The sequence below is a fragment of the Callorhinchus milii genome, unplaced genomic scaffold (assembly GCF_018977255.1).
Source record: "Callorhinchus milii isolate IMCB2004 unplaced genomic scaffold, IMCB_Cmil_1.0 Scaffold1, whole genome shotgun sequence".
NCBI lineage: Eukaryota > Metazoa > Chordata > Chondrichthyes > Chimaeriformes > Callorhinchidae > Callorhinchus > Callorhinchus milii.
In genome coordinates, this window is record NW_024704742.1 from 70,452,675 (window position 1) to 70,477,764 (window position 25,090).

A 25,090-nucleotide genomic window follows, 5' to 3' on the forward strand; every position below is an offset into this window, starting at 1 on the left:
TTGCTACCCGTTATAATAATAATAATCCTTGCATTTGATATAGCGCCTTATCAAATCTTTGAGATGCCTCAAAGTGCTTTACAGAATATTCTGTAAAGTGAATTGACTGTATATTTTGGGCAAAATGCAGCAGCCAATTGTGCATTTGATTAAATATGGTTTATGATTAAAAATGCTTTGAGGCATTCTCCCCACGTGAACAGTACTCTATCAAATACAAGGATTATTACCATTAATGGACTTTGCAGGATTTAACATACATGACTGTGGTTTTAATAGACGAACGCAGCAACCGATTTGCACACAGACATTCCGCAAACCATGAAGTGAGTGATGAATTCTATCTGTTGGCCAGGACACCATGAGAGTGAAACTCCCTTCTATTTTCCAGTAGCACCACAGGAGCTTCAATATCTACCTGGACAGGGCACAGGTGGGAGCTCAGTTTAACATCTCATCCGGTTAGACAGCACCTGTGAAGTGAATGATCAACTTCAACTTTGGGTGGAGGGGTGGTGAATTAACCTATTGACAACAACAACAAATTACATTTGTATGGCGTCTTTCACGTCAGGAGGGCGTTGCAAGGTGCTGGACAGTCAGGAATTTGGAACTCCGCTAGTATTCAGCACGTTGGGACGTCCTCCCGACGTGAAAGGCGCTCTATAAATGGAATCTTGTTGTTGTTGTTGTATAACGTGGGGCTTGAAAACAATTTTTCACACAAAGGGTAGTGGAAATCTGGCAATCTCTCCCCAAAAGGCTGTGGATGCTGGAGGGGGTGACAGGCTCAAAGGTGTGGAGTGAGGGATGGGTAATTGTCAGATGGGTAATTGTGTGGGGTGGGGGTAGGGAGGGAGTGGAAGTTGGGAGGGCAGTGGCAGCTGGGCGGATTCACTTGATTTTGGACTCAAGGAAGTCCAGAATTTTCTCGCAGTGAGAGTCAAAAGAATGTATCTGCGAGGCGTGTCGAGGAGGGCGGAGATGCCGTTTAGTGGTGGAGAACAGGAGCCTAGGGTTGCCCTTCACCTCCAGGATTAACCTGGAGTAGAAGGATGACAACACAAAATACGGTCACGTCATGTGACGGTAGTTCGCTTGGAGATGTTTCGACAGGGTTGGTGTGGTGAAAATGAGAATTAATTAATACCAGTATTTGGGAAGTAAGAGAGAAAAATGGGATTCAAAGGTCTGCCCTATTCCACTGGGCTGAGGTCAGGCTGGCTCAGTTGCTATCACTCTTGCCTCTGAGCCAGAAGGTTGTGGGTTCAAGCCCCTACATCAAGGCTTTGAACTCACAGTCTAGGCTGATGCTCCAGTGCAGTGCTGGGGGGAGTGCTGTCCCTCATATGAATCGTTAAACCAAGGTCCTGTCTGTGCCTATTCAGGTGGATTTTAAAGATCCCGTGGTGCTATTCGAAAAGAGAATGGAGTTTCTCTCTCCCTATGTCCTGGCTGACAATACCCTACATTAAATCACTCACACACTTCATGGCTGTTTGTGGGACTTGCTGTGTGCAAATTGGCTGCTGCGTCTACGCACAAAATACGCAGTCGCTGCACTTAGCACTGACTGAGTGAACAGGGTTGCTGGGCTGAATGGCCTCTTAACAGGAATAATAATAACTCAACTTTCCAAAAAAAAGCTTATAACCAAAGGCAATGTTTAATCACACTTGACAGTTCATGAGATTGCTGTTAAATTAAACATTTGGTCACTGTTTCTACATCGTTTGTTCATTCTTTGAGGAATGAGCAGCAACGGATATAAAGCCTCCGACAGTAATAGGAGAGAGAGAGAAAGAGACTAGTGTATCAAGTTCAGACAAATAACAATCCTCAAGGCAACAACCCTCTCATCTACATCTCTCCCCTCCTCCCCACCATCACATCATTCGCTTCGCAACCTGTCTTCCCCCAATTAAAAGTCTGGTCACAGCTTCTGTGGTGCGAATGCAAATTTTTTGTGGACAAAAAAACAGTCACTTTAACTAAATCCTTGTGTATTTTTTCGGCGATCACAGCAGCCAATTTACCCAACGAAATGTCCCTTAAGCTGCTATGAAGTGAATGAATTTGGTCACTCAATCCTTGATTGTTTGTGGAACATTGCTGTGAGCAATTGGCTGCCGACAAAATATACAGTCAATTAACTTTACAGTGTATTCTGTAAGTGCTTTGAGATGTCTCAAAGATGTGATAAGGTGCCATATCAAATTAACGGATTATTATTTTGTCCTTTGGTAAGGAAGGGAAACTCATTCCTCTTTTCCATTGGATCTCATCCGAAGGATGGCACCTCTGACAATGCAGCACTCCACCCTGGCACTGCATTGGAGAGTCAGCTTAGACCATGTGAACTCAGAGTCCTGATGCTTGATCCCACAACCTTTGGACATAGAGGCAAGAGCTCTCCCCACTGAGCCAGGCTGACACAAACACATCACAATCAGAATGAAATCTGATTTGTTGTGTGTTCCTTGGCTGCTAAGTTATTTTCGTATTTCACCTAGGATTTGAGTAAGGAGGGTGAGGAAGGGATGGAGATGGTGGGGGGGGGTCTTGTGGGTTAAAGCAGCTGAATTAATTCCCTCCCCTGAGCAAGCTCACCTCCTGTTAAGCAACCACAGAGCAGGGATGGTGCCAAATGCAGCAAAACATCTTTCCATTGTGGGGATACGTGGAGACAGCAGGTCCTTTGGGGGCAAGAGAGCAAGAGAGAGAGAAAGGGAGAATGAAACATTGGTCAGACGACCAAGATCAAAACAAAACAAGACGTCAACAACGCAGTGAAAGCAGTTCTGAACCTCTCAGAGTCTCTCTGTGCCCCAAGCCTCCACCTCATGTGTAGCTCAGGTTGGCTGAATGGAAAAGCAATGGGAAGCTTCCCAGACAGTCTATCAATAGAAAGCTGCGTTATTTAAGCTGGTTAAACTCCAGCAGTTACTCCCTATCTACACCCACTCTGTCCCCACCACCCCAAGGTTCCAACCTGTGCCTAATACTACCTGGAATCAGGTAAGCAAAAAGTGTCCCTCCATTCCAGACATAGGGAAATTTCCACGTGTATGTGGAATACATATGTGGAATTCTCAGTCTGGTTTCGAGACTATAAGTACAATGATGGGTTCCCCCATCACTGTGTTGACAAACGCTGCATACTTACTGTACGTCACAACTGCATCTCCAACAGTTACTCACCTTTAACGCATCACTCACCATCTGCCGAGCTAGCTCTTCACGCCATCAAATGTCATGATAATAATAATAAGAAGAAGAAGAATCTGGTCACTCAATTTACGACTGTTTGAGGGACACCGCTGTGCGCAATTGGCTGCTGCATTTTGCCCATAAATACGAGCACTCACCTCGCAAGCGAGAGACCTAGGTTCGATTCCTGGCAGGGCGACACCTTGGGAAACTTTCCTTAATCCACACGTCTGATAATAATCCCTCAAGAAAAAAATAATAAATTGCTCACTTCAATCCATGACTGTCTGTGAGACACTGCTTTGTGTAATTGGCTGCCACGTTTCGCCCATAAATATACAGTCAATGCAATGCGCTTTTTGCACCTGGAACTGCGGGCAATGTACATGCGTGTTGTGCGAGAAAAGTGCTGGGGTCTTGGTTACTTACATGAGTGAGTTGCGCTTGCACAGATACATCTCCTTGCCCATGCACACACGTACACAGACCCATACATAATATTAGAGTACACCTAAGTATAAACTAGCCATGCACAGATCCACAATGGAGTTTAGGAGGAACTTCTTCACACAGAGGGTGGTGAGAATGTGCCGGGAGCTGTGGTTGAAAAAGAAAGCATCAGCGTATTTAAGAGAAACAACAACAACAACAAAATTACATTTATAGAGCGCCTTACACGTCGGGAGGACATTCCAAAGCACTGACCAGTCAGGTGTCGGGGCCCGAGCATGGGGGAGAGGTGATGTAGGGGTGAGGGAAGGCAGAGAGGTGGGAGGGAGACCAAAGGCACGATCGAAGAGAAGGGTTTTGAGACCGGCCTTGAAGGAGGCAAGGGAGGAAGCGAGGTGAAGGAACTGTGGGATGGAGTTCCAGAGTGTGGGGACAGAGAGGCTGAAAGCCCGGCCACCGATGGTAGGGCGGGTCGGGCGGGAGACATGGAGCAGGCTGGAGTCGGGCGAGGGTGGGAGTGATGGAGTCGCGGAGCCTGGTGCGTGAGAGTACACAAGCTGCAGAGTTTTGGATGATCTGCAGCTTGTGAAGGGAAGAGTTGGGAAGGCCGATGAGGAGGGAGTTTCCGTAATTGAGCCTTGATGTGACGAATGCTTGGGTGAGGGTTTCGGCAGCCTGAGGGGTGAGGCAGTGGCGGAAGCTTGATGTGTATATGAGACAGAGGGAATAAAGCGGTGTCGGAGAGGGGATAGAGGGATGTAGCAGAGGGGAATAGAGGAGTGCAGGGGAGGGGTATAGTGGGATGTAGGAGAGGGGATTAGTGGGGCATAGGAGAGGAGAGTAAGAGGCGCATGTTGGAGTATAAACACCGGCACGGACTGAATGGTCTGTCTCCGGGCTATAGCACTCTGTGTGACTGCATGAATATTTCAATGAAGTCAGGCCATGTCTGAAAAGACACAGTCAATTACTCACATATCTAAAACCATGAAAATTTAAATGCTGAACAGGAACTCGCATTAAAATGTGATTTGAATGTAATGGAGGAGCCCATCTCAATCCTCTTAAGTACACATTCTATTTCCATACGTTTTTTTTCTTAACACTTATCAGCAAAATTCACTTGCCAACCACTCACCTTCAACAGGAACCTGCCAATTACACCTTCTCCGCTCAGCTGAGCTCAAGTGTCAGCTTGACTCAGTCCCTGGCACTGTCACCTCTACATCAGAATGTTATAATAATAATAAAAATAATCCTTGCATTTGATGTAGTGCGTTATATCGTTGAGACGTTTCAAAGCGCTTCATAGAATATGTAAAGTGTAGTGACTGTGTATTTTGTGCCATGTTTCGCCCACGAAATACAGTCAATTCAGTTAGTTTGTTTACAGTAGATTATGTGAAGCGCTTTGAGACATCTTGACAATGTGATAAGTCACTACATCAAATGAAAGGATTATTATTATTATCTCTTGCTCCCTACCTCCCTGGGGTCCCAGCAGTGATTATTAATCTAACCAATCCGATTGAGATCATTTCAGCAATTTAATTATTTAATACAGAGCAAGGAAAGCATTGCTCCTTTTTATGATTTTGCTTTTATGAATCATGGCTCAATATAAGCTTCCTGTGATATTATCCATGACTGCATCGTGAATTTCTTAACTGATTACACCATCAAATATTCTGATTTTAGTTTCACTGGGTAGAGTGATTGAGCCATTCTTTCATGTAAGGGAGATAGATACCCAAACCCCAGAGACAACAACAACAACTTACATTTATATAGCACCTTCATGTAGAATAAGAAGAACAAGATTGGTTCAGATGAAGAAGACTCTTCAGCTCACCATCCTTCAGAAGACCCACTCTACCCTCCACCAGCCCCATCACAGCATCAAACTGCTTTTTAAATGAGTCCCAATGTCCTGCCTCTGCCACCTTTCCTGGTATTCTGTCATGAATTATTGTGGAGTCCTATAGCCTAGTGGTTAGTACAACTTCTTCACAGGCGAGAGGATCCGGGTTTGATTCCCGGGGAGGGCAAAACCTTATGCAAGTTTCCTTACTGCACATGCCTCTGTTTACCTAGCAGTAAGTAGGAACCCGGTTTCCTGATTTCCATCCAGAAAAAAAATGTGGTTACTCAATCCATGACCATGTGTGGGACACTGCTGTGTGCAATCAGATGCCCCGTCTTCCCAAAAAATGTACAGTTGATCCACTTTAAAGTGTATCCCGTGAAGCTGTGTAGCTCAACGATGTGATGAAGCACTATATCAAATGCAAGGTTTATTATTAGTAATATTATCCTCTGAGTAAAGAAAAATTTCCTGGGGTCAATCCTGAAATTGGGCCTTTACAACTCTAAACCTGTGTCCTCCTGTTCTTATGTCTTGTTGCTTCCTAAAATATTGATCTGGGTTAAATTTTCAATCCCAGTTAAAATGTTATACATCTCTGAGATATTTTTTAATCTCAGCTGAGATAACAGTTACAATTGGTCTCCGAGTCTTGTCTCAGAGTGCAGTGCAGTGCAGTGGAAGGGGGGAGAACAACAAAGATGATCCACAGTGTTAAAAGAACAAGCTGTGAGCAACGATTGAAGAAGCTGGTGCTCTTCGGTCGAGAGGATTTCTCTGAGGAGGTCTTATAGAGGTATGTAACAATTTAAATGGGATTGAAAATGTAAACCCATAACAATACTTTGAGTCGGACTGAGACAGAAGAACAAGAGGACACAGGTTTAGGGATGTAAAGGGGCAATTTCAGGACAGACACCAGGAAGTTTTTCTTTACCCAGAGGGGAATTAATAACTGGAACAGGGTTACCAGGAAGGTAGGTGAGGCCAGGACACTGGGACTCAGTAAAGAAACAGCTCAATGCTGTGATGGGGGGCGGGGGGAATGGTAGAGTGGCTGTTCTGGAGGGGTGAGATCAGAGGCCCAAAAGTGTCTTCTTCATCCGAATCAATCTTGTGAGTTCATCCGGGCAAACGCCAAGTCCAGCCTACTACATCGCTGTCAATCATGGGATTTACTTATCAACACATTAATAACCTTACATAACCCACCACTGGGGCAGGGACTCTTCCCACTCTTCCCACAGGATTTTATTGTAATGTGCAGTGGGCAGCCAATTTGCACAGAGCAACACCCCCCACAAACAGCGACCCAATTTTTATATTGGGGGAGTGGGGGATGGTGGGGGAGAGAAACTCCCTTCTTTTATTACGTCATGCAGTAGTATCTGATTTTGCCTGGAGAAGGCTTCTTATTGATGAGGGTAGTGAGGGTGTGTGGATTCTCCGGGGAGCACTGCCTGTGAGTCCTGGGCTCCACATCACGTTGTGTTGCAGCTGCCTACGCTAACTGGAGAGATCACCGGGGAGGCAGGCTGGACGAGCAAGGCTGTTAGTTGTGTGTGATTAATCGGACCTGACTCCGCTGGGCTCCCCAGACTGGAGGGAACCGTCGGCGCGGCAACGTGAGATTAATACTAAAATAAACAGACAAAGCACTTAGTTTCTCTGCCTTCGCTCTTCCATCCTCCCCATTGCCCATCCCTTGATCCTCGCTCCCCGTGATAATAATAATAATCCTTGCATTTGATATAGCGCCTTAACATGTCTCAAAGCGCTTCACAGCATATACTGTACAGTGAATTGACTGTATATTTTGTGGGTGAAACACGGCAGCCAATTGCGCACAGCAGTGTCCCACAGACTGTCGTGGATTGAGTGACCAATTTTTTTATAAATATGGGATCACTGGAAAGTGATCTGCCAATTGACTGACAATCGGGTTCCTACTTACAAGGTAAGCAGATGTGTGGAGGTCCTCTCTGGGAATCGAACCTAGGTCCTCTCGCTTGTGAGGCGCGTGCTCTAATCACTGCCCAACAGAACTCCACATGATCTCTGCTGCCTTCATTAACCGTACTGCAGATGTAAGCCTGGCTATCTCATTAGCAGTCTCCTGTCTGAGTTAAAAGGTCACAATTTCAAGCCAATACCCCACCCGCCCCCCTTGATAGGAGCTAGCAAGCTCTTTCTTTCCTACCCTACCCAGCCTTTCCCTAACCCTAATCCCTGCCACCATGGGGCTGCCCAGGCCCTAGAGACAGTGCAGAGGAGAGCAAAGAGGCTGATTCCTGGTTTTAGAAGAATGAGCTATGAGCAACGATTAGACAAGCTCGGGCTCTTCAGTCTTGAGACAAGATGTCTTGGAGGGGATTGAAAAAGTAAACCTAATAGTTTTGGATGCGCTAAAACAGTAGAACAAGAGGACACAGGTTTAGAGATATAAAGGGACAATTTCAGGACAGACACCAGGAAGTGTTTCTTTACCCAGAGGGTAATGATATGAACATGGTGATCAGGAAGGGGGGTCGAGGCCAGGATGTTGGCTTCATTTAAAAAGCAGCTCGATACATTGATGGGGGGATGGTTGGGCAAATGTTCTGGCCGAATGAGAATCCAACTCCCAGCTCAGGTGGAAACCCTTCATTGTCCAACGACTTTGGACATTCTTCCGATGTGAAAGGTCCTATATAAATGTAATTTGTTATTGTTGGTGATGGTGGTGAGAATCCTCCAGATATAATACATAAGAAGCCACATAAATGCAAGTTGTGGCTAAATGCAATACATATATTGTCACTGTGTCTTTTGTGGGATGTTTAAAAGTGAAATGGAGAGATACTTGAGGTGTAGGAGAATTGAGTGGTGTGGAAAAATGAATAAAAAAAGAATAATAATCCTTGCATTTGATTCAGCGCTTTATCACGTCATCGAGACATCTCAAAGTGCATAATAGGAATTACTGTAAAGTCCAGTGACCATGCATTTTGCGGGCAAATGTAATAGCCAATTTTGTGCACAGCAACTTACGAACAAACAGCTATGAAGTGAGTGAACAATTTTATCTGGGGATTGTTGCCAGGACATTGGGAGAGAGAAACTCCCTTCTCTTTTCCAACAGCACCGTGGGATCTTTAACATCCACTCGAACAGGCACTGATGAGACCTCAGATTAACATCTCAGTCGAAGGACGACACCTTTGACAATGCAGCACTCCCTCCAGAACTGGATTGGAGAGTCAGCCTAGACCGTGAGCTCAAAGTCTGCGTCGCTCGGAGATGAGAGTACTACCCACTGAGCCAGGCTGCCCTTCAAACAAAGCTTTCCTGTGATTTGTATAGGTTTCTATCTAGGTACATTTTTGAGGCAGGAGCTCACACAAAGAGGGTTCATTTTTAGCTCTCTGTAGGTGGGATTCTTTTTTTAGCAAGTGCATGAAAATAAATGCAGCCTCGATTTTTCCAATGTGCTCCTCGCCGGTTTCTCCAGTTTCACTGTTAACGAGGTTCGAATGATTCAAAACCCACCCATACCATGCTCTGCACTCCCACTCACCCCAGTCTTTGCCAGGTTCACTGGGTCCGATTCCCGCAGAATGGATTGATTTCAAGATCTTCACTCTTCACTCTGTGAAACTCCATCCCAGAGTCCTTCCAACTCTTGGCTCCCACTCCCATCTCAGGTGCCCAGCTGGCATTGTGAAAGACCTGTACAAATGTAAACGGTCATTGTTGTGTCCGCTGTGGGAAAGATGTCAGAAACTCACTGGGTGGTGAGAAATGAGTTGGATGGGAGCCAATGTGTGCTGAGTCTCTCTCTGGGTCTCATTTACTCTCAGTCCATAACAGGCTGTGCTGAACTCAGTCCATAATGAGTCCTGTCTCTGTGGCTTTCATTTACTCTCAGTCTCCTTATACCAAGCTGAGTGGCAGTCAGGCCTGACTGAGAGCTGTCTCTTTGCGTTTTGCTTACTCTCATTCTCTCTTTAATAGGGTGGACTAGAAGCAATTCCCAGTGAGGTCTGCATCCATAGTACCCATTTACTCTGAGAGGCTGGAGAAAGGTCTCAGTGGTGAGGCCTGTTGGCCCCATTTGTACTCTTGGAGGCCAGAGTAAGGCATGGCAATGGTGACACCCCATTTACTCTGAGAGGTTGGAGTATCAGTGGTGAGGTCTGTTTTTATGCAGTGCCTTATCATGTTGTAATGTCTTAAGCAATTTATAGCAGCAGTTGTTAAGCATTTTAACTTTTTTTTTAGAAAATAAAAAGAGGCACCCTATCATGTGAAAAGCGCTTCACATATAATTACTGTCAAGTGGTAAAGAGAGAAAGAATGAGAGATGTAGAAAGAAAAAGAGAGAGAGTGAGAAAGAGACAGAAAGAGAGGTAGAGAAAGAAAGAGTGTGAGAAAAAGAAAAAGAAAGACAGATATAGAGGGGTGTAGGAGGGGGAATAGAGGGGTGTAGGAGGAGGGAATAGAGGGATGTAGGAGGGGAAGTAGAGGGGTGTAGGAGGAAGGAATAGAGGGATGTAGGAGAGGGGAATAGAGGGTGTAGGAGAGGGAAATAGAGAGGTGTAGGAGAGGGGAATAGAGGGGTGTAGGAGAGGGGAATCAGAGAGTGGGGACTTGTGGAGAGTATAAACTTCAGCTTGGACTAGTTGAGCCGAACCGTCTGTTTCCATACTGTATCACTTCAGGTAAGGAGGTGGTTGAGGGGAACAATTCCTCCAGGCATGTGAAATATCAAACCAACCCAGATAAAAGGGAGGGAGCCTTGATGTCAACTTCAAAGTCAAAGGAGAACAGAGATCCAGAGGACGGGAAAGGAAATGAACAGAAAAGCAATGTCAGGATAGAAGTCGGGAAGATTAAGTTGGTCAAAAAATTTGGAATAATTTGTGAAGAAAGCAATGGAGGTTTGTTTAGTGTACTACAGCAATAACAACTTGCATTTAAATTCCCCAATGGATCAAATTCAAGATAATAATAATAATCCTTGCATTTGATGTAGTGCCTTATCACGTCGTTGAGACATCTCAAAGCGCTTTACAGAATACATTGTAAAGTGATTTAGCTGTGTATTTTAATGTGGGAAACATGGCAGCCAATTGTGAAACAGGTAGCAGCCTTCGCATAAACAGTTGTGGATTGAGTGAAATTTTTTAAAGGGATTATTACCCCCGGAAATCGATCTGCCAATCAACTAACAACTGGGTTCCTACTTATTGCTAGGGAAACAGTGGAGTAAGGAAACTTGCCTAAGGTTTCACCCCACCTGGGAATCAAACCCAGGTCCTCTCGCTTGCAAGGCGAATACTCTAACTACTAGGCTACAGGACTCCTCAACTTCAAATCCCTTCATGGCCCTGCCTCAGCCCCTCCCATCCCTTCGTTCAAGGCACATCTCAAGACTGTGCTCAAATTGGCTGTGGCGTTTGCCTACAAAACACACTGTCACTGCACTTTACAGTAAAATCCTGTGAAATCTTTTGAGACATCCTCCTGATGTGAAAGGCACTGTGTCAAACACAAGGATTATTTATTTATCTTTTAACCTGCTGAGAGTTTAAAAAAAGCGACACAATTCTTCACAAAGCAATAGTTTTGCTATTCCACTCAGAGGAAGCCTATTGTCCTTGCAACATCAGTGTAATTAGGGCAATTTAACTGAGCATTTGTTTGTACTCAACACAAACAGTGCAGCCTCAACAACTGCTTTATTGATCCAATTCCCAAATTCACAAATGCTGGTGTGTCAGTGCTTCAGGGAAATGAGACAGATGGACAGCGATTGATTGTACAGGAAGCCTAGACCCTGTCAATGCAATCAGACCCATGGTGCTTTGGCAAAGAGAAGATTACTTACTTCTGAGTCAGAAAGTTGCGGGTTGAAGCCCACCTTTGGGCACTTTGAGCTCGCAGGCAGGACTGACGCTCCAGGGCTACGTTGACAGAGGTACCGTCATTCAGATGAGACTATGGTTAGGACATTTGAAAGTGCTTCAAAGGATTTACTGTACAGTGCAGTAACTGTGGTATTTGTGTGGGCAAACTTGGCAGTCAATTTACGCACAGCAACGTCCCGCAAACAGCCATTGTCGGCCAGGACACCAGAAGAGAAACTCCCTCTTCTTTTCAAGTCGTGCCAGGGCAACTTTAATGTCCATCTGATCATGCATAGACAGGACCTCGGTTTAACGACATCCAAAGTACAGTGCAGCACTCCTCCCAGAATTGCAGAGTGAACTTAGAGGAAGAATATAAGAAAAGCAAAGTGAGTGAGAGCAACAGAGACAGAGAGAGAAACGTCAGAGATAGAGAGTGTGAGAGACAGTGAGAGAGACAGACAGAGAGAGAAAGAGACAGACAGAGATAGAGAGCATAAGAAACTGAGAGACAGTACAAGAGTGAAAGCGAGAGAATAAGTCCTCGGGGAAATATGCTGCGGTGTGGTAGAAATCAGCCCTCTATTTGATATTTAAGTTGTCAGATTCAAGAGAGCTCGCTCGCAGGGAGAGACGTCGCAGGGAGAGAGAGAGCTCGCAGAAAAGAGAGAGCTCGCAAAGAAAGACGTCGCAGGGAGAGAGAGAGAGGGGTCACAGGGAGAGCGAGAGGTCGCAGGGAGAGAGAGAGGTCGCAGGGAGAGAGGGAGCTTGGAGGAGCGAGAGAGGTCCCAGGGAGAGAGACAGGTCGCAGGGAAATAGGTCGCAGGCTGGTCGCTGCAATCGCAGCTGAAATCCCGCTCCGTTGTATCTCAATAGCTGGGGTCAAGGGGGCCGCTTTGAACGCTGATGAGAGCAGGAGGCGAGGTGCTTGCATTGTATTGCCAGGCAACTTCCATGCCTTTGGCTTGTCAGACTAAGGAGCAATATCATAATAATAATAATCCTTGCATTTGATATAGCGCTTTTCACGTCGGGAGGACGTCCCAAAGCGCTTCACAGAACACACTGTAAAGTGAATTGACTGTATATTTGTGGGCGAACGCGGCAGCCAATTACGCACTGCAATGTCCCACAAACAGTCGTAGATTGAAAATTACCAATTTATTATTGGTTTTGGAGGGATTATTATTAGGCTCTGTGTGGAGTAAGGAAACTTGCCCAAGGTTTCGCCCTCTGCCTGGAATTGAACTCAGGTCTCTCGCTTGCAAAGCGAGTGCTCTAACCACTAAGCTACAGGACTCCAATATGTGCAGAGAGAGAGATTCAAGTGAGCTTTTGCGGTGGGTACGGGGGGAAAACGGAGGGATAGAGGGGAGACTCTCAATTACTCATTCATCCTGAAATACATGGTCATTTTTGTTTAATGTGCAGGAGTTTTGAAAACCGCTGTAGCCATTGCTCAGACAACAATGACAACAACTTGCATCTGTACAGTATCTTTCATGCAGGATAGCGACTCAGAGCGCTATACAGTGGCGGAATCAGACGCCGAGCAAGAGAGAATGGGGAGGGGGCACGTCTCAAAGTACTTCACAGGATTCACTGTAAAGTGGTGTTACTGTTTTATGGGCAAGTACCCTTTTTAGGATGTTCTTACAATATGTGGTGGGATAGACAATAACAACTTGCATTTATATACGGCCTTCTCGTGGGGTAGCGTCCTGGAGCGTTTAACAGTGGGGGAACTTGAGGTCGAGCCCTGGGGGTGACTGTGGGCACAGTCAAAGAGGAAGGTCTTCAGGTACAATCTGAAGTCCGGGATAGGAGGGGGCAAGGCGAAGGGATTGAGACAGAGAGTTCCAGAGTCTCGGGGCTTGGTGGCTGAAAGCACGACCGCAGGTGGTGGAGTGGAGCGGACGAGGGATGTGCAGGAGGCCGGAGCCATCTTAGTCGAGGATCCAGGTAAGGACAGATACGGGGGGTGGGGTGTGGGGGAAGGGGGGAATGGTGAGGAGGAGGTATTAAGGCAGGGAGTCCCAGAGGGTAGGAACAAGTCTTGCCTTTGCAAACATCATCAAATAACATCTTGCCAAGCTCTCCGGGACTCTCATTTCAAGTGCCTGAGCTTATTTCCGTCTGGTTTTAATTGCCGGGAGAGAGAGAGAGAGGGGGGCTGTTCGAGCTTGCCTTGGATTTGCATGATAATAAACATGTTCAAACACAGCGTTTAATGAATCCAGACACAAAACATAGCTTCTCATTACAAGAAGCAACCAAGTGAGGAGGGTAATCATTTTGTTCCTTGGGGCGACTTCCTTCTCGGAGAGCTTAAAAAACATAACAGAATGATATGCCTTGTCCTTCCTGTTTTGATTTGTGCCAGCTCCTCACTGCCCTTTGGACCAGACTTTAAACTGAGCTTCCCGTCCTTGCCCTGTTCGGGCGGACGTTAAAGATCCTGTTGGAAAAGAGAAGGGAGTTTCTGTCTCCCGCTGTCCTGGCTGACTATCCCCCAGATAGTCTTGATCACTTTCGGGCTGTTTGCAGGACATTGCGTGAAATTGGCTGCCGCATTTGCCTGCAAAATACGCAGTCACTACACTTCACAGAACATCCTGTGAAGCTCTTTGAGACATCCTCCCTATGTGATAAGGAGCAATATTAAAATCAAATTTCTCTCTCTCTCTTTTCTTCCTCTTTTTGTCTCTCACACACACTCTTTATCACTATTTTTTCTTGTTCTTTTTCCCTGACACCCCTCTCTCTCTTTCTCACTTGTTTCCCCTCCCTCTCTCTCTCTTTCTCCTAACCCTTTCTCTCTTTTTTCTTCCTCTCTTTTTCTCTCTTCCCCCCTCTATCTCTTTCTCATTTTTTTTCTCTCTCTCCCTCTCGCTTTTTTCTCCCTCTCATTTCTCTCTTCTCTTTTTTCTCTCTTTCTCTCTCTCCCCCTCTCTCACTTTTTTCCTTGCTCTCTTTCTCTCTGACGCATTTCAGCAGTGGAGGGGGTATGTCTCAGGATAATGAAGTATTGCAAAACAAGTGACCCGTGTCGATCTTTTAAACCATTACTCAGCTGAACCTCTTGCGCCATCAGCACAGTGAGCACATAGACAGGAGCACTGCTGACAAAAAGCCTTGGCTGAGCAAGTTCTCAGCACTCAGAAGGAATCGCACATTCAATTCTGTCCATTCAGCATCTGAACCTTTATTAAACCTGTTTCGGTTTCTGCTTTTCCGGGATTAATTTATTGAACACATCCCCCCACACGCACATCTCTCCCCCATGAGCAGACATGGAATCTTACAGCACAGAAGGAGGCCATTCGGCCCATCTTGCCTGTGTCGGCTCTTTGAAAGAGCTACCAACTAGTCTCACTCCCCCATTCTTACCCATAGCACTGCAATTTTTTCCTTTTTAAGTACCTTTCAATTCCCTTTGGAAAGCTACCATCGAATCAGCTTCCGTCCCACAAATTTTCCAATTGATCAAGAAAGTAAGAACTAATAACAATAATAAGCCTTGAATTTGATGCCATCCTATCGTGGAGTCCTGTAACATGGTGGTTAGCATGCTCGCTTCACAAGCGAGAAGACCTGGGTTTGATTCCCAGGTGGGGTGAATCCTGAGGCAAGTTTCCTTACTTCACACACCTCTGTTTACCCAGCAGTAAGTAGGAACACGTTGGTTAGTGAAAGGCGCTATACAAATGTAAATTGTTGTTAGTTGATTGGTAGATCACTTTCTATGGGATAATTATTATTTTTAAAAAATAGTAATTTGGTCACTCATTCAATGACTATTTGTGAGAGCTGCTGTGCGCAATTGGCTGCCATGTTTTGCCCATAAAATATACAGCCAATTCACTTTACTGAATAGTCTGTGAAGCGCTTTGAGACGTTTCAACAACATTATAAGAAGCTATATCAAATGCAATAGCATGTGGGGTGGGGGGTATTAATGACCTCCAGGGAATTTTAGGCATAGAAAGCACTGTAACCTTCTCAGAATCACCTTGTTATAAACAAACGTAACATCATCTAATGATTGATACTTTTACATACAATGCAGTGGATTGTCAGGAGGAATAAGTGGAGCTCGCCCCATGGGGAAGAAGGCTCAACTGCCTCCTGCCTCCCCTGTCTTTATTCCCCTCCTCCAACCACCAGGCTCTCAAACAAGCAATTCTCGCAGAAACCGTGCATTTGCCTTATCATATTGTCTCAAAGATGCAATCCTATTGTGGATCGTGTCTCAAAGTGCTACACAGGGTTTACTGTAAAGTGTAGTAATTGTGTGATTTGTGGGAGAATGTGGCAGCCATTTGTGCTCAGCAAATTCCCACAAATGGCTATAAAGTGAATGACCAATTTAATGCGGGGGGTTGTTGGCGAGGACAGCGGGAGGGAGAAGCTCCTGTCTCTTTTTGAGGAGCGCAATGGGAACTCAGCATCCGCCTGAATGGGACCTGACCTTAGAATGAGGGACAGGAGCCAATGGGGGGAGCCTGGGAGGGTGTGTGGGGCTGGAGGGAATCGGGGACGTCTGGAGGAGCAAGGTATGGGGTGAGGACATAGGGAGAAATGGGGGTGGGGGAATTATGCAGGCTAAACATATCCCACTGCCGAGATCCTCACTTATGGCCTCTGAACTATTCCTTGATGCAATCAGAACCTCTGTGTATATCCTGTGTGTGCGTGTGTATCTGTGTGTGTATGTGCATGTGTGTGAAACGCTTTGAGACAATGTGGTAATGCACTGTATGAAAGACAAGGGTTATTTATTTCCTTAAATGCAAGTCGTCATCGTTGTTATTTCTAAGTCCCTAACTGGGGAGAACCAAAGAAGTCAGAGAATAATAATAAGCAAAGATTCGCTGTTCTCAGCCAGGCAGGGAGCAGCTTGTAACTTTTCGGGAAGTTGGTCTTACTGTGTCAGCTCCTCTGCGCAGCGCAATATGCCAGCTGAAGTGCTGAGATGCTTCAGTAATTAATTTCAGCTCATTCCTTGAAAACACGTTTTAAAGTAAATTAAACAAAGCCGGACGCAATGTTCACAAGTCAGGCACAGGCTCCACGTCGCTGTTAAATCCCAATTAATCCATGATTTGGGCATCCCCAATCCTATTCGTTTTAATTACTTCTCGGATTTCCGCCACCTTTAATTCCACCAAATCTGACGGATGTTTTCTTTAACATGATGATGATACAACATTAAATCGTCATGAACTCAGAATCACTCAATAATGCCGGCAGAGAGGGCTGTTGAGCTAATAGGCTGCAATCCCTCCTCTTTTTTGTCCCCCCCACCTTCATCCCTTCTGCCCCAACTCCTTTCACCCTCCCTTGTTGTATGGAAACGCAGCAACCAATTGCGCATAGCAGTGTCCCACAAACTGTCATGGATTGAATGACCGTATTTTTTAATGGATTATTACCTCTGGAAAGCGATCCTCCAATCGACTAACAACCAGGTTCCTACTTACTGCTAGGTAAACAGCAGAGTGTAGAGTAAGGAAACTTGCCTAAGGTTTGGCCATGCCCAGGAATCGAACCCTGGACCTCTCGCTTCTGAGGCGAGTGCTCTAACCACTACGTTACAGGACTACACGTGTTATTAATATGATGCTGGTGTATTGCTATGTAAATGGCACATTACATTTCACCTACAAAATACACAGTCACTCCACTTTACGGTATATTCTGTGAAGTGCTTTGAGATGTCTTGAAGACCTGATAAGGCGTTATATCATATGCAACGATTATTATTGTTATTACGTATTCAACTACTCTCAGGGCAATCCTTTAATAATCTGTATGCTTCACTTTAGAAATTCGAAATGTCCTCCCTGTTTCACTCATTATGCCCTGTCAGGCTTTGTTCCTCTGAACAAAGCTGCAGCTAGATACCTAGAGGATCATTTGCGGTGTGTGCATGTGGTGGTGGGGATGGGCGGAGGAGAGAGAGAGAGTGGAGACATTTCTGCAGAGGCAGAGAATACTGCAGAGAATCCAGGTCTGAATCTAAATTCTCGTGTGTGGAGTCACTAATTCCATAGCTGTTTGACAGACACTGTTATGCACAATTGGCTGTCACGTTTCGTTCACAAACTACACAGCCACTATACTTTACAGTGTATCCTGTGAAGCGCGTGGAGATGTCTTGACGACGTGATAGAGCACTCTATCAAATGCAAGGATTAATATTAATATTATTATCATTAAGGTGGGACATTGGCTGCTGTGTTTGCCTAGAAATACACAACAATTTGCATTGTTGCAGTTCCCTTCATGTGGGCTTGCACCAAGTTGGCCATGTTATAATGGGAGCTTCCCTGCAGTCTCCTCATCTGGTCTGCAGGCTCTCAAACACAGCAATGGGTTTCCATGTGCCTCAGACACATGGCCGACCACTAAACATGGCTGAAATGGTACCTCATAGCCTCATGGAAGGTGGGGAGGGAGATGGGGTTGAGAACGGTTGGGGGAAAGGGGGGAAGGAGAGAGGAAGTGTCCAATACAGTTAAATTCCTATAGACACATTTACATTTCTGATCAATAGACACAGTCAGAGATGTGAAACCTTCAAATAAAATTTTAAAAAGTCAATTAGATCACAAGGTGGCTTCGGCTCATCTGACCTCATGTCTTCCAGAACACTCACTGTACCGTGCCCCCATCACAGGGAGTGAGCTTGGTACCTTCTCTCTGCCAGCCAGCCAACATCCCCGAATAATCCTGTTATTTTTAGTCGGGTAAAATTAGGACGTGAGTCACAGGGAGGCTTTACGTAAGACAGATACAACCTGATGTTTTAATAAAGTTGCTGCATCAAAGGGGGACAAAGCAAGGTCCATAGAGCGTTCGCATAATGATAAAACATCATAGGAACTTACAGTGCAGAAGAAGGTTATTCGGCCCATCAAGTCTGCCCTGGCTCTCAGAGCAAGCTGGTGAGGGTGTAGGGGGTGGACCTGGCTAGAGTGTGGTGGGGGGAGTTTGGCGAGGATGTGGGGAGGTGGTGTGAAATGGACTCACGGAGCTGTGAATGAAATGCTTTGAGACATTTCACCCCTTACAGGCACTGTATATAAAAAACAAGGGATTAGTGTTGACATGCACCAGGTTCCTCAGGGGGCCTGTGATTGTAATAAAAAAACGACAGTAACCTTTATAATTTCACTTCCAAAGGACTGAAGGAAAGCTGACAAAAAAATTTTGTGTATGTGAAAAGACAATTAAAATTTTACCTGTTCCTTACTTGTCTTTCAGCCGAGATCTGAAGCTGGGCTTTCTCCCGCTCCCCCATCCACCCCACCCACCAAAAGAATCTTCCTAAAACAATAATAGCGACAGACATAAAATACACACTGAGAGGGGCTCTTGCCTGTGAAATACAGAACAATAAAAAAAAGCACTTCAGAACAGCAATTCTGATCGGTCGTTCACTTTGCGGTTTCTTGCAAGGCATTAACCATTGTGTGCAAATTGGCTGGAGGGCTCGTCTACACAATAAACTGGATTTACAGTGAGTGTGGTGACCGTGTATATTGTGGCAGCCAACTAATGCACAGCAATGTCCCACAAACAGCCATGAAGTGAATGACAGCTTTTATCAGGGGAATTATTGACCAGGATCCCAGGAGAGAGAAACTCTCTTCTCTTTTCCAATCCCCCCGCGGGATCTTTAATGTCCATTTGGGCAAGCAGATAGGACCCCGTTTGAATCTGACTATGCGTTGCTCCCCCAGCACTGCCAACCTCTCAAAACCCTCCTCTTCGATTTGTGATCTTGTGATCGGTCACCCCCTTCCCCTCCCCTCTACCCCACTGACCCCAGCTCAGGTCTGAAATGCTGTACACTGACCAGTGCCTTGGGACGTCCTCTTGATGTGAAAGGCGCTATACAAATGTAATCTTGTTGTTGCTGTGGAGGGTCAGCATGGTACTATTTGAGTTCCAAGTCCCGATGTGGATTTGAACCCACGACCTTCTAACTCAGAGGCAGGTGTGATAGCAACAGAGCCAGGCTGTTACACAAAATGAGGGCGCCGGAGGCTAAGACCAAGTTGAATTTGAAAAGGCAGTGCCTCTTGTGGAATGTGATGAGCATGAACCAGTCAGTAGGGAGGCTCCGCAAGAAACAGATGCAAATGGAAAGGGGATTAGCTTTTCCTTTCATCTCGTTCGGGAATTAAGGGATGACATGCATCTCTTTAATTCATGAATTTTCACCACTGGAAACAAAGCGCTCTGCAAAAAAGAGGTGAGATGGTTGAAAAAAAATCATCTTTGATATCGGTGAAGGACGCTGAGTTTTCAGAGAGAGGTGAGGCTAATCCCCAGCGGGAGTGGGAATGTGCTGTGAGGATTGTTTTTTGATCAGCTGGGTGTCTGACCCATCGCTGTGCTTACGACTGAGAGCTCCACGCCACCTGACTGGATACTGCATTTTGAAACATCACAAAGCGCTTCAGAGTTTTTCTGAGGATAAAATCACCCCCAGATACTCCCGCAACACCTCCCCCTCCTCCTGCCCCCCCGTCCCCCTGATAAAATCGGTCGTTCACTCCACATCTGTTTGTGGGACGTTGCTGTGTGCAAATTGGCTGCCGTATTTCATCCACAAAATACACAGTCAATCCAGTTTGCAGTGACTCCTGTGAAGCGCTATGAGAAGTCTTGTCAACATGGCAAGGCCCTGTATCAAATGCAAGGATTATTATTATAATTCATAACATTCACCATAATAACCATATTCGCACGATCGCAGACTTGATTTTTCTGTTCACGTTTGTGATGGGGCGGGGGGGTGGAGAGGGGAAGATTTGGGGGAAATGGATCACGTGGCCTCCTCTGGCTCTGCCCTCTCTTGCCTGGACAGGCGGTTGAACAGGGGCTAACTTTCTGCCTGTTATTTCCCTCCAGAGCTCCTACGTGGCCTGTATGACAGCCATCCTCAGCCAGATGGACCACTCCCATTACAGCAACTATATCAACTCCTTCCAGACACGACAAGACCTCATGGTAAGTCAGTCCACTTGCACAAACACACTATATAGAGCACAGACACAGACCATTCATCCCAACACGTGAACCTCATATTCTAGTTGCAAGGATTGTTCATCCATCCATCCTTCAGCCCATCCATCTACTATCCTATCTAGCTAGCTATCCTATTTAGTTGGTTAGTTACTTAGTTATTAAGAGCAGAGGAGGGTCAACTGAAATGTTGAATTTGTCATTCACTTCATAGTTGTTTATGAGATGCTGCAGTGCACAAATTGGCTGCAGCATTCGCCTACAACACATACATTCACTTCACTTTACAGTGAAATCTGGAAGATCATGCATTAGTGTGCCAGTCTGACACAGTGTCGAGCTCTCGCCTCTGACCCAGAAGGTTGAAGCCACATGTCGTGATCTGGAATCACACAGTCTAAGCAGACACTCCAATGTAGCCCTGGGGTGTGTTGCATTGTTGGAGGTGCCGTCCTGTGGCTGAGAAATTAAATTGAGGTCCCGTCTGCCTGTTCAGATGGATGTTAAAGATCCCGCGGCGCTATTGGACAAAAGAAGGAAGTTTCTCTCTCCCAGTGTCCTGGCCAACAATTCCCCAATTAAAATCCGTCGCTCACTTCATGCCGTTTTGTGGCACGCTGCTGTGGCATATTGGCTACTGCGTTTCGCCCACAAAATACACAGTCGTGACACTTTACAGTATATCTTGTGAAGCGCTTTGAGACGTCTCTACGACATGATAAGGTGCCATATCAAATGCAAAGATTATTATTATTAAAAGACCAATTTGCCTCGTCAATGCTATCTCCTCCGTTGGTGCAGTCCCTCATCCCGACGAGGGTTGAGATGAGACAGCAACAACAAATTGCACTTGTATAGCACCTTTTATGTCAGGAGGATGTCCCAAGGTTCTGGCTGTCTGGGTATATCTTCTGAAGTAACTGTAGGCTGTTAACCTGGTGAAAGCAATCTCTTTTGCTGGGGCAGCATATTTAATAAAAACATCCCTACATTGCAATTTTCTACATGACATGCTGACCCCCATTCACCATGTATCAAGGTAATGGGTTCACATCTTGGAATTAAGGAGGGAAATGTTTTTTTAATGCATCTCTGAAGACGAATGGCCCGGCAAAGATAAACTAGTCCGTGAAGTGTTTTCCACAGAGATTTTAATAGCAAATTTCCTTGTTGGGAGAACAATGATAATAATAATCCTTGCATTTGATACAGCACCTTATCACGTCTTCAAGACATCTCAAAGCTACAGAATGTACTGTAAAGTGAAATATGGCAGCCAATTGCGCACAGCAGTGTCCCGCACACAGTCGTGGATTGACGGACTAAATTATTATTTTATTTATTTTCTTGAGGGATTCTTATCAGGCAAGTGGAGTAAGGAAACATGCCCAAGGTTTCGCCCTACTGGGAATCGAACCCAGGACTTTCGTTTGCGAGGCGAGTGCTCTAACTACTGAGCTACAGGGCTCCACCTGTATTTGCCTCTGGTGCGAGAGACACAGCTTAAAGAGGGAGTGAGAGAGAGGTAGAGACGAGGGGGGAGAGAGAAATAGAGAGAGAGGAGGGGTCAAAGAGAGAGTGGGGGGGACAAGTAACCTCAATTTCAAGTGGTCCACAGAGAGGGAACAAACTGTGTGAACTCCCATAGTCCAGGCTGACTCTCCAATATAACAACAATAACAACTCACATTTATACAGTGGTTTTCACACATGGTCACGTCTCAAAGCGTTGCATTGTCAGGGACGCTGTTCTTTGGATGAGATGTTAAACCGAGGTCCCATCTATGCCTGTTTGTGTGGATGCTGAAGGTCCTGTGACACTATTCGAAAAGAGTTTCCAGTATCTTGGCCAACAAGATAAGGTCCATTATTCACTGCATTGCTGTGTGCGGGGACATTGGTCTGTGTTAATTGGCTGCCGCATGACATACTCCCTCAAACTCTCAAATGTCTCAGACTCTCAGATTCTCGAAAGTCAGGGACTCTCGCCCACCCCAAACAGACCGTGTTCCCTGTTATGCTGTGTGCCTCGCACCTGAGGCAAATTCCTAGACAGTATGATGCCTGGATACAGTCACAAACAGCCGAGCACCAGGGCTCCCTTCCTCTTGTGTCTGTCTTGACGCTGCCCCTTCAATTGGATGACCAGCATGTAATTGACCGAGTATCCTGCATTACTCAGTGTATATACAACAGGAAGCCCAGTAACTGTCAGTGTAAGTTTCCACCTTGTAACGCAATCGCTCGCTGCCGCCCACACACCAGCACCAGTTTACATGGAGGCTGAGACTTCTTCATATCAGGAGATGCTAATTATTTATTCATTTCCTCTCTGCCCCTTCCTAAAAGACAAATGAAGGAGCATGTCAATGGTTTTAATCCAACCTTCTAATCGACATTATTTGAGGCCGGCTGATTTGATTTCAATCAAGGTTTTAAACACGATTCACTCAATATGTAGGATAAGCTACCACATATCAAATCTGCGGCAGGGAATAGGCGGGACAGGTGGACAGCATTCGCTCCATGTGCTGGGGGTGGTGAGCAAGGGGTTCACTGCAATGAAGGTTCCGTCATCAATTCAGACCTGAAAAACAAGTTCCTGTCCATGCCTGTTAAAGTGTGGGTGTGAGGATAGGGGGGAACCATGGATGGAGTAGCAAGGGGTTAAAAATCCCATGGATCTTGCCCTGGTGTCCTATCAGATAATCTCCCACCACCTCCAACCAGATTAAAATTGGTCACTCACTTTATGTCTGATGCGGGACGTTATTATGTACAAATCAGCTGCCTACATAATACACAGTCACTACACTTCACAGTAAATACTGTGAAGCGCTTTGAGGTGACCACCCGATGTGAACGGTTCTGTATCAAATTTAAGGATTACACGTAAAATAACCCATTCACTCTTTCTCTGTCGACCTGCCCTTGAATAATTCTCTACCCTAATAAATACGACAATTTGCGTTTACATGGCGGGCCCTCACTCAGGATAGCGTCTCGGAGCACGTAACCGTGGCCCTGAGCGAGGGAGGAGAGGGTAGGTACCCATTGGTGCAGTTGAAGAGGTAGGAGTTGAAGATTGATAAAGTTGGGTTGAAGTGGAGTGATTGAGGCAGATAGTTCCAGAGTTAGGGGTGAAGCCTAGGCCACCGAGTTGACGTGGGATGGGGTTACGAGCAGGGTCAGAGAGTTGTGGTGGTGCTGGGGTGTGAAGGGATTACTCCCCAGCAGTAAGTAGGAATCCGGTAGTTAGTCGTTTGGCGGATCGCTTTTCTGTGGGTAATAATTCCTTAAAATAAATAATACATTTGTTACTTCAATGCAAGACTGTTTGTGGGACACTGCTGTGTGCAATTGGCTGCCACATTTTGCCCACAAAATATATCGCCTTGCAAGCAAGAGGACCCGAGTTTAATTCCCAGGCAGGGCAAATCCTCAGGCAAACTCCCTTACTCCACTGGGAGAGAGAAACTCTCTTCTCTTTTTGCATAGCACCGCGGGACCTTTAACATCCATCTCTGTTTATCCAGCAGTAAGTGGGAACCCGGTTGTTAGTGAAATGACAGATCGCTTTCTGCGGGTAATAATCCCTTCAACAAATAATAATAATAATTTGATCACTCAATCCACGACTGTTTGTGAAACACTGCTGTGCGCAATTGGTTGCCGTGTTTCGCCCACAAATATACAGTCAATTCACTTTACAATATATTCTGTGATGCGCTTTGAGACGTCTAGAAGACATGAAAAGCACTATATCAAATGCAAGGATTATTATTATTATTTCACTGAGCTGTTGAGACAAACGGATAACACAGGGAAATCACATTTTACATTTGAGCGGACTGTGACATTTCTAAAGTAAACCCACGGCAGCCAGAACTAGCTTATGAAAAGCCGCGGTCACTGTACTGTAGAGAGAGGGAATGAGAGAGAGGTCGAGATGAGGGGAGAGAGAGAGAGGAGGGGGGGCAAAGTGAGAGACAGTGGGGCAAATAGAGAGAGGGGGGAGAGAGAAAGAGAGAGAAGGGGAGGAGAGTGAGGGAGAAAGCGAGAGTGGGAGAAAGAAGAGGGAAAGAGAGAGAGCAGGAGTGGGGGAGAGAGAGAGAGAGAGAGAGAGCACCGATAAGTGGGAGCCAGAGGCAGTGTCTGGTTGTCACTGTCTCTGGGATTCCCAGGGGATGAGCATTCTGGTTATTTCTGTCCTATTCCATTCCCATTGGAGAAACAGCCTCTGCTCTTCATTCCTCATCCTAAAAGCCGTGTACTCCCGGTGTCCTGGCTAACATCATCCAGATTCTTTTCAGTTGCAGCGAGACAGCAGAACAAGTGTTCAGGGCAATTTCAGGACAGACACCAAAAAAACATTCCTTTACTCAAAGGCAGCTTAACAACTGGAACAGGTCACAGTCAGAGTGGTTGAGTCTCATCTGCCTGTTCAGGTGGATGTTAAAGATTCGCAGTGCCACGCGAAAAGAGAAGAGAGTTTCTCTCTCCTGGTGTTCTGGCTGTCTGGCGTGAGGAGAGGGGAGTGAGAGTGAGGGGAGCGAGGGGAAGTGGAGCAAAGGGGGGAACTTAGGATCAGGAGTGGGCCATTCAGCCCCTTGAGCCTGTTCTGCATTCTAGTGGATCA

General features: G+C 45.8%; 1 protein-coding gene across 1 annotated transcript in view; it reads left to right on the forward strand.

Annotated features, from left to right (window-relative positions):
• The window catches only part of LOC103188103 (dedicator of cytokinesis protein 2), a 222,482-nt gene that overhangs the window by 132,757 nt on the left and 64,635 nt on the right, over positions 1-25,090 (forward strand). The window contains exon 28 of the mRNA XM_042343812.1: positions 20,338-20,436. Coding sequence (XP_042199746.1) covers positions 20,338-20,436 — 99 coding nt within the window. The remainder of the gene's footprint in view (positions 1-20,337; positions 20,437-25,090) is intronic.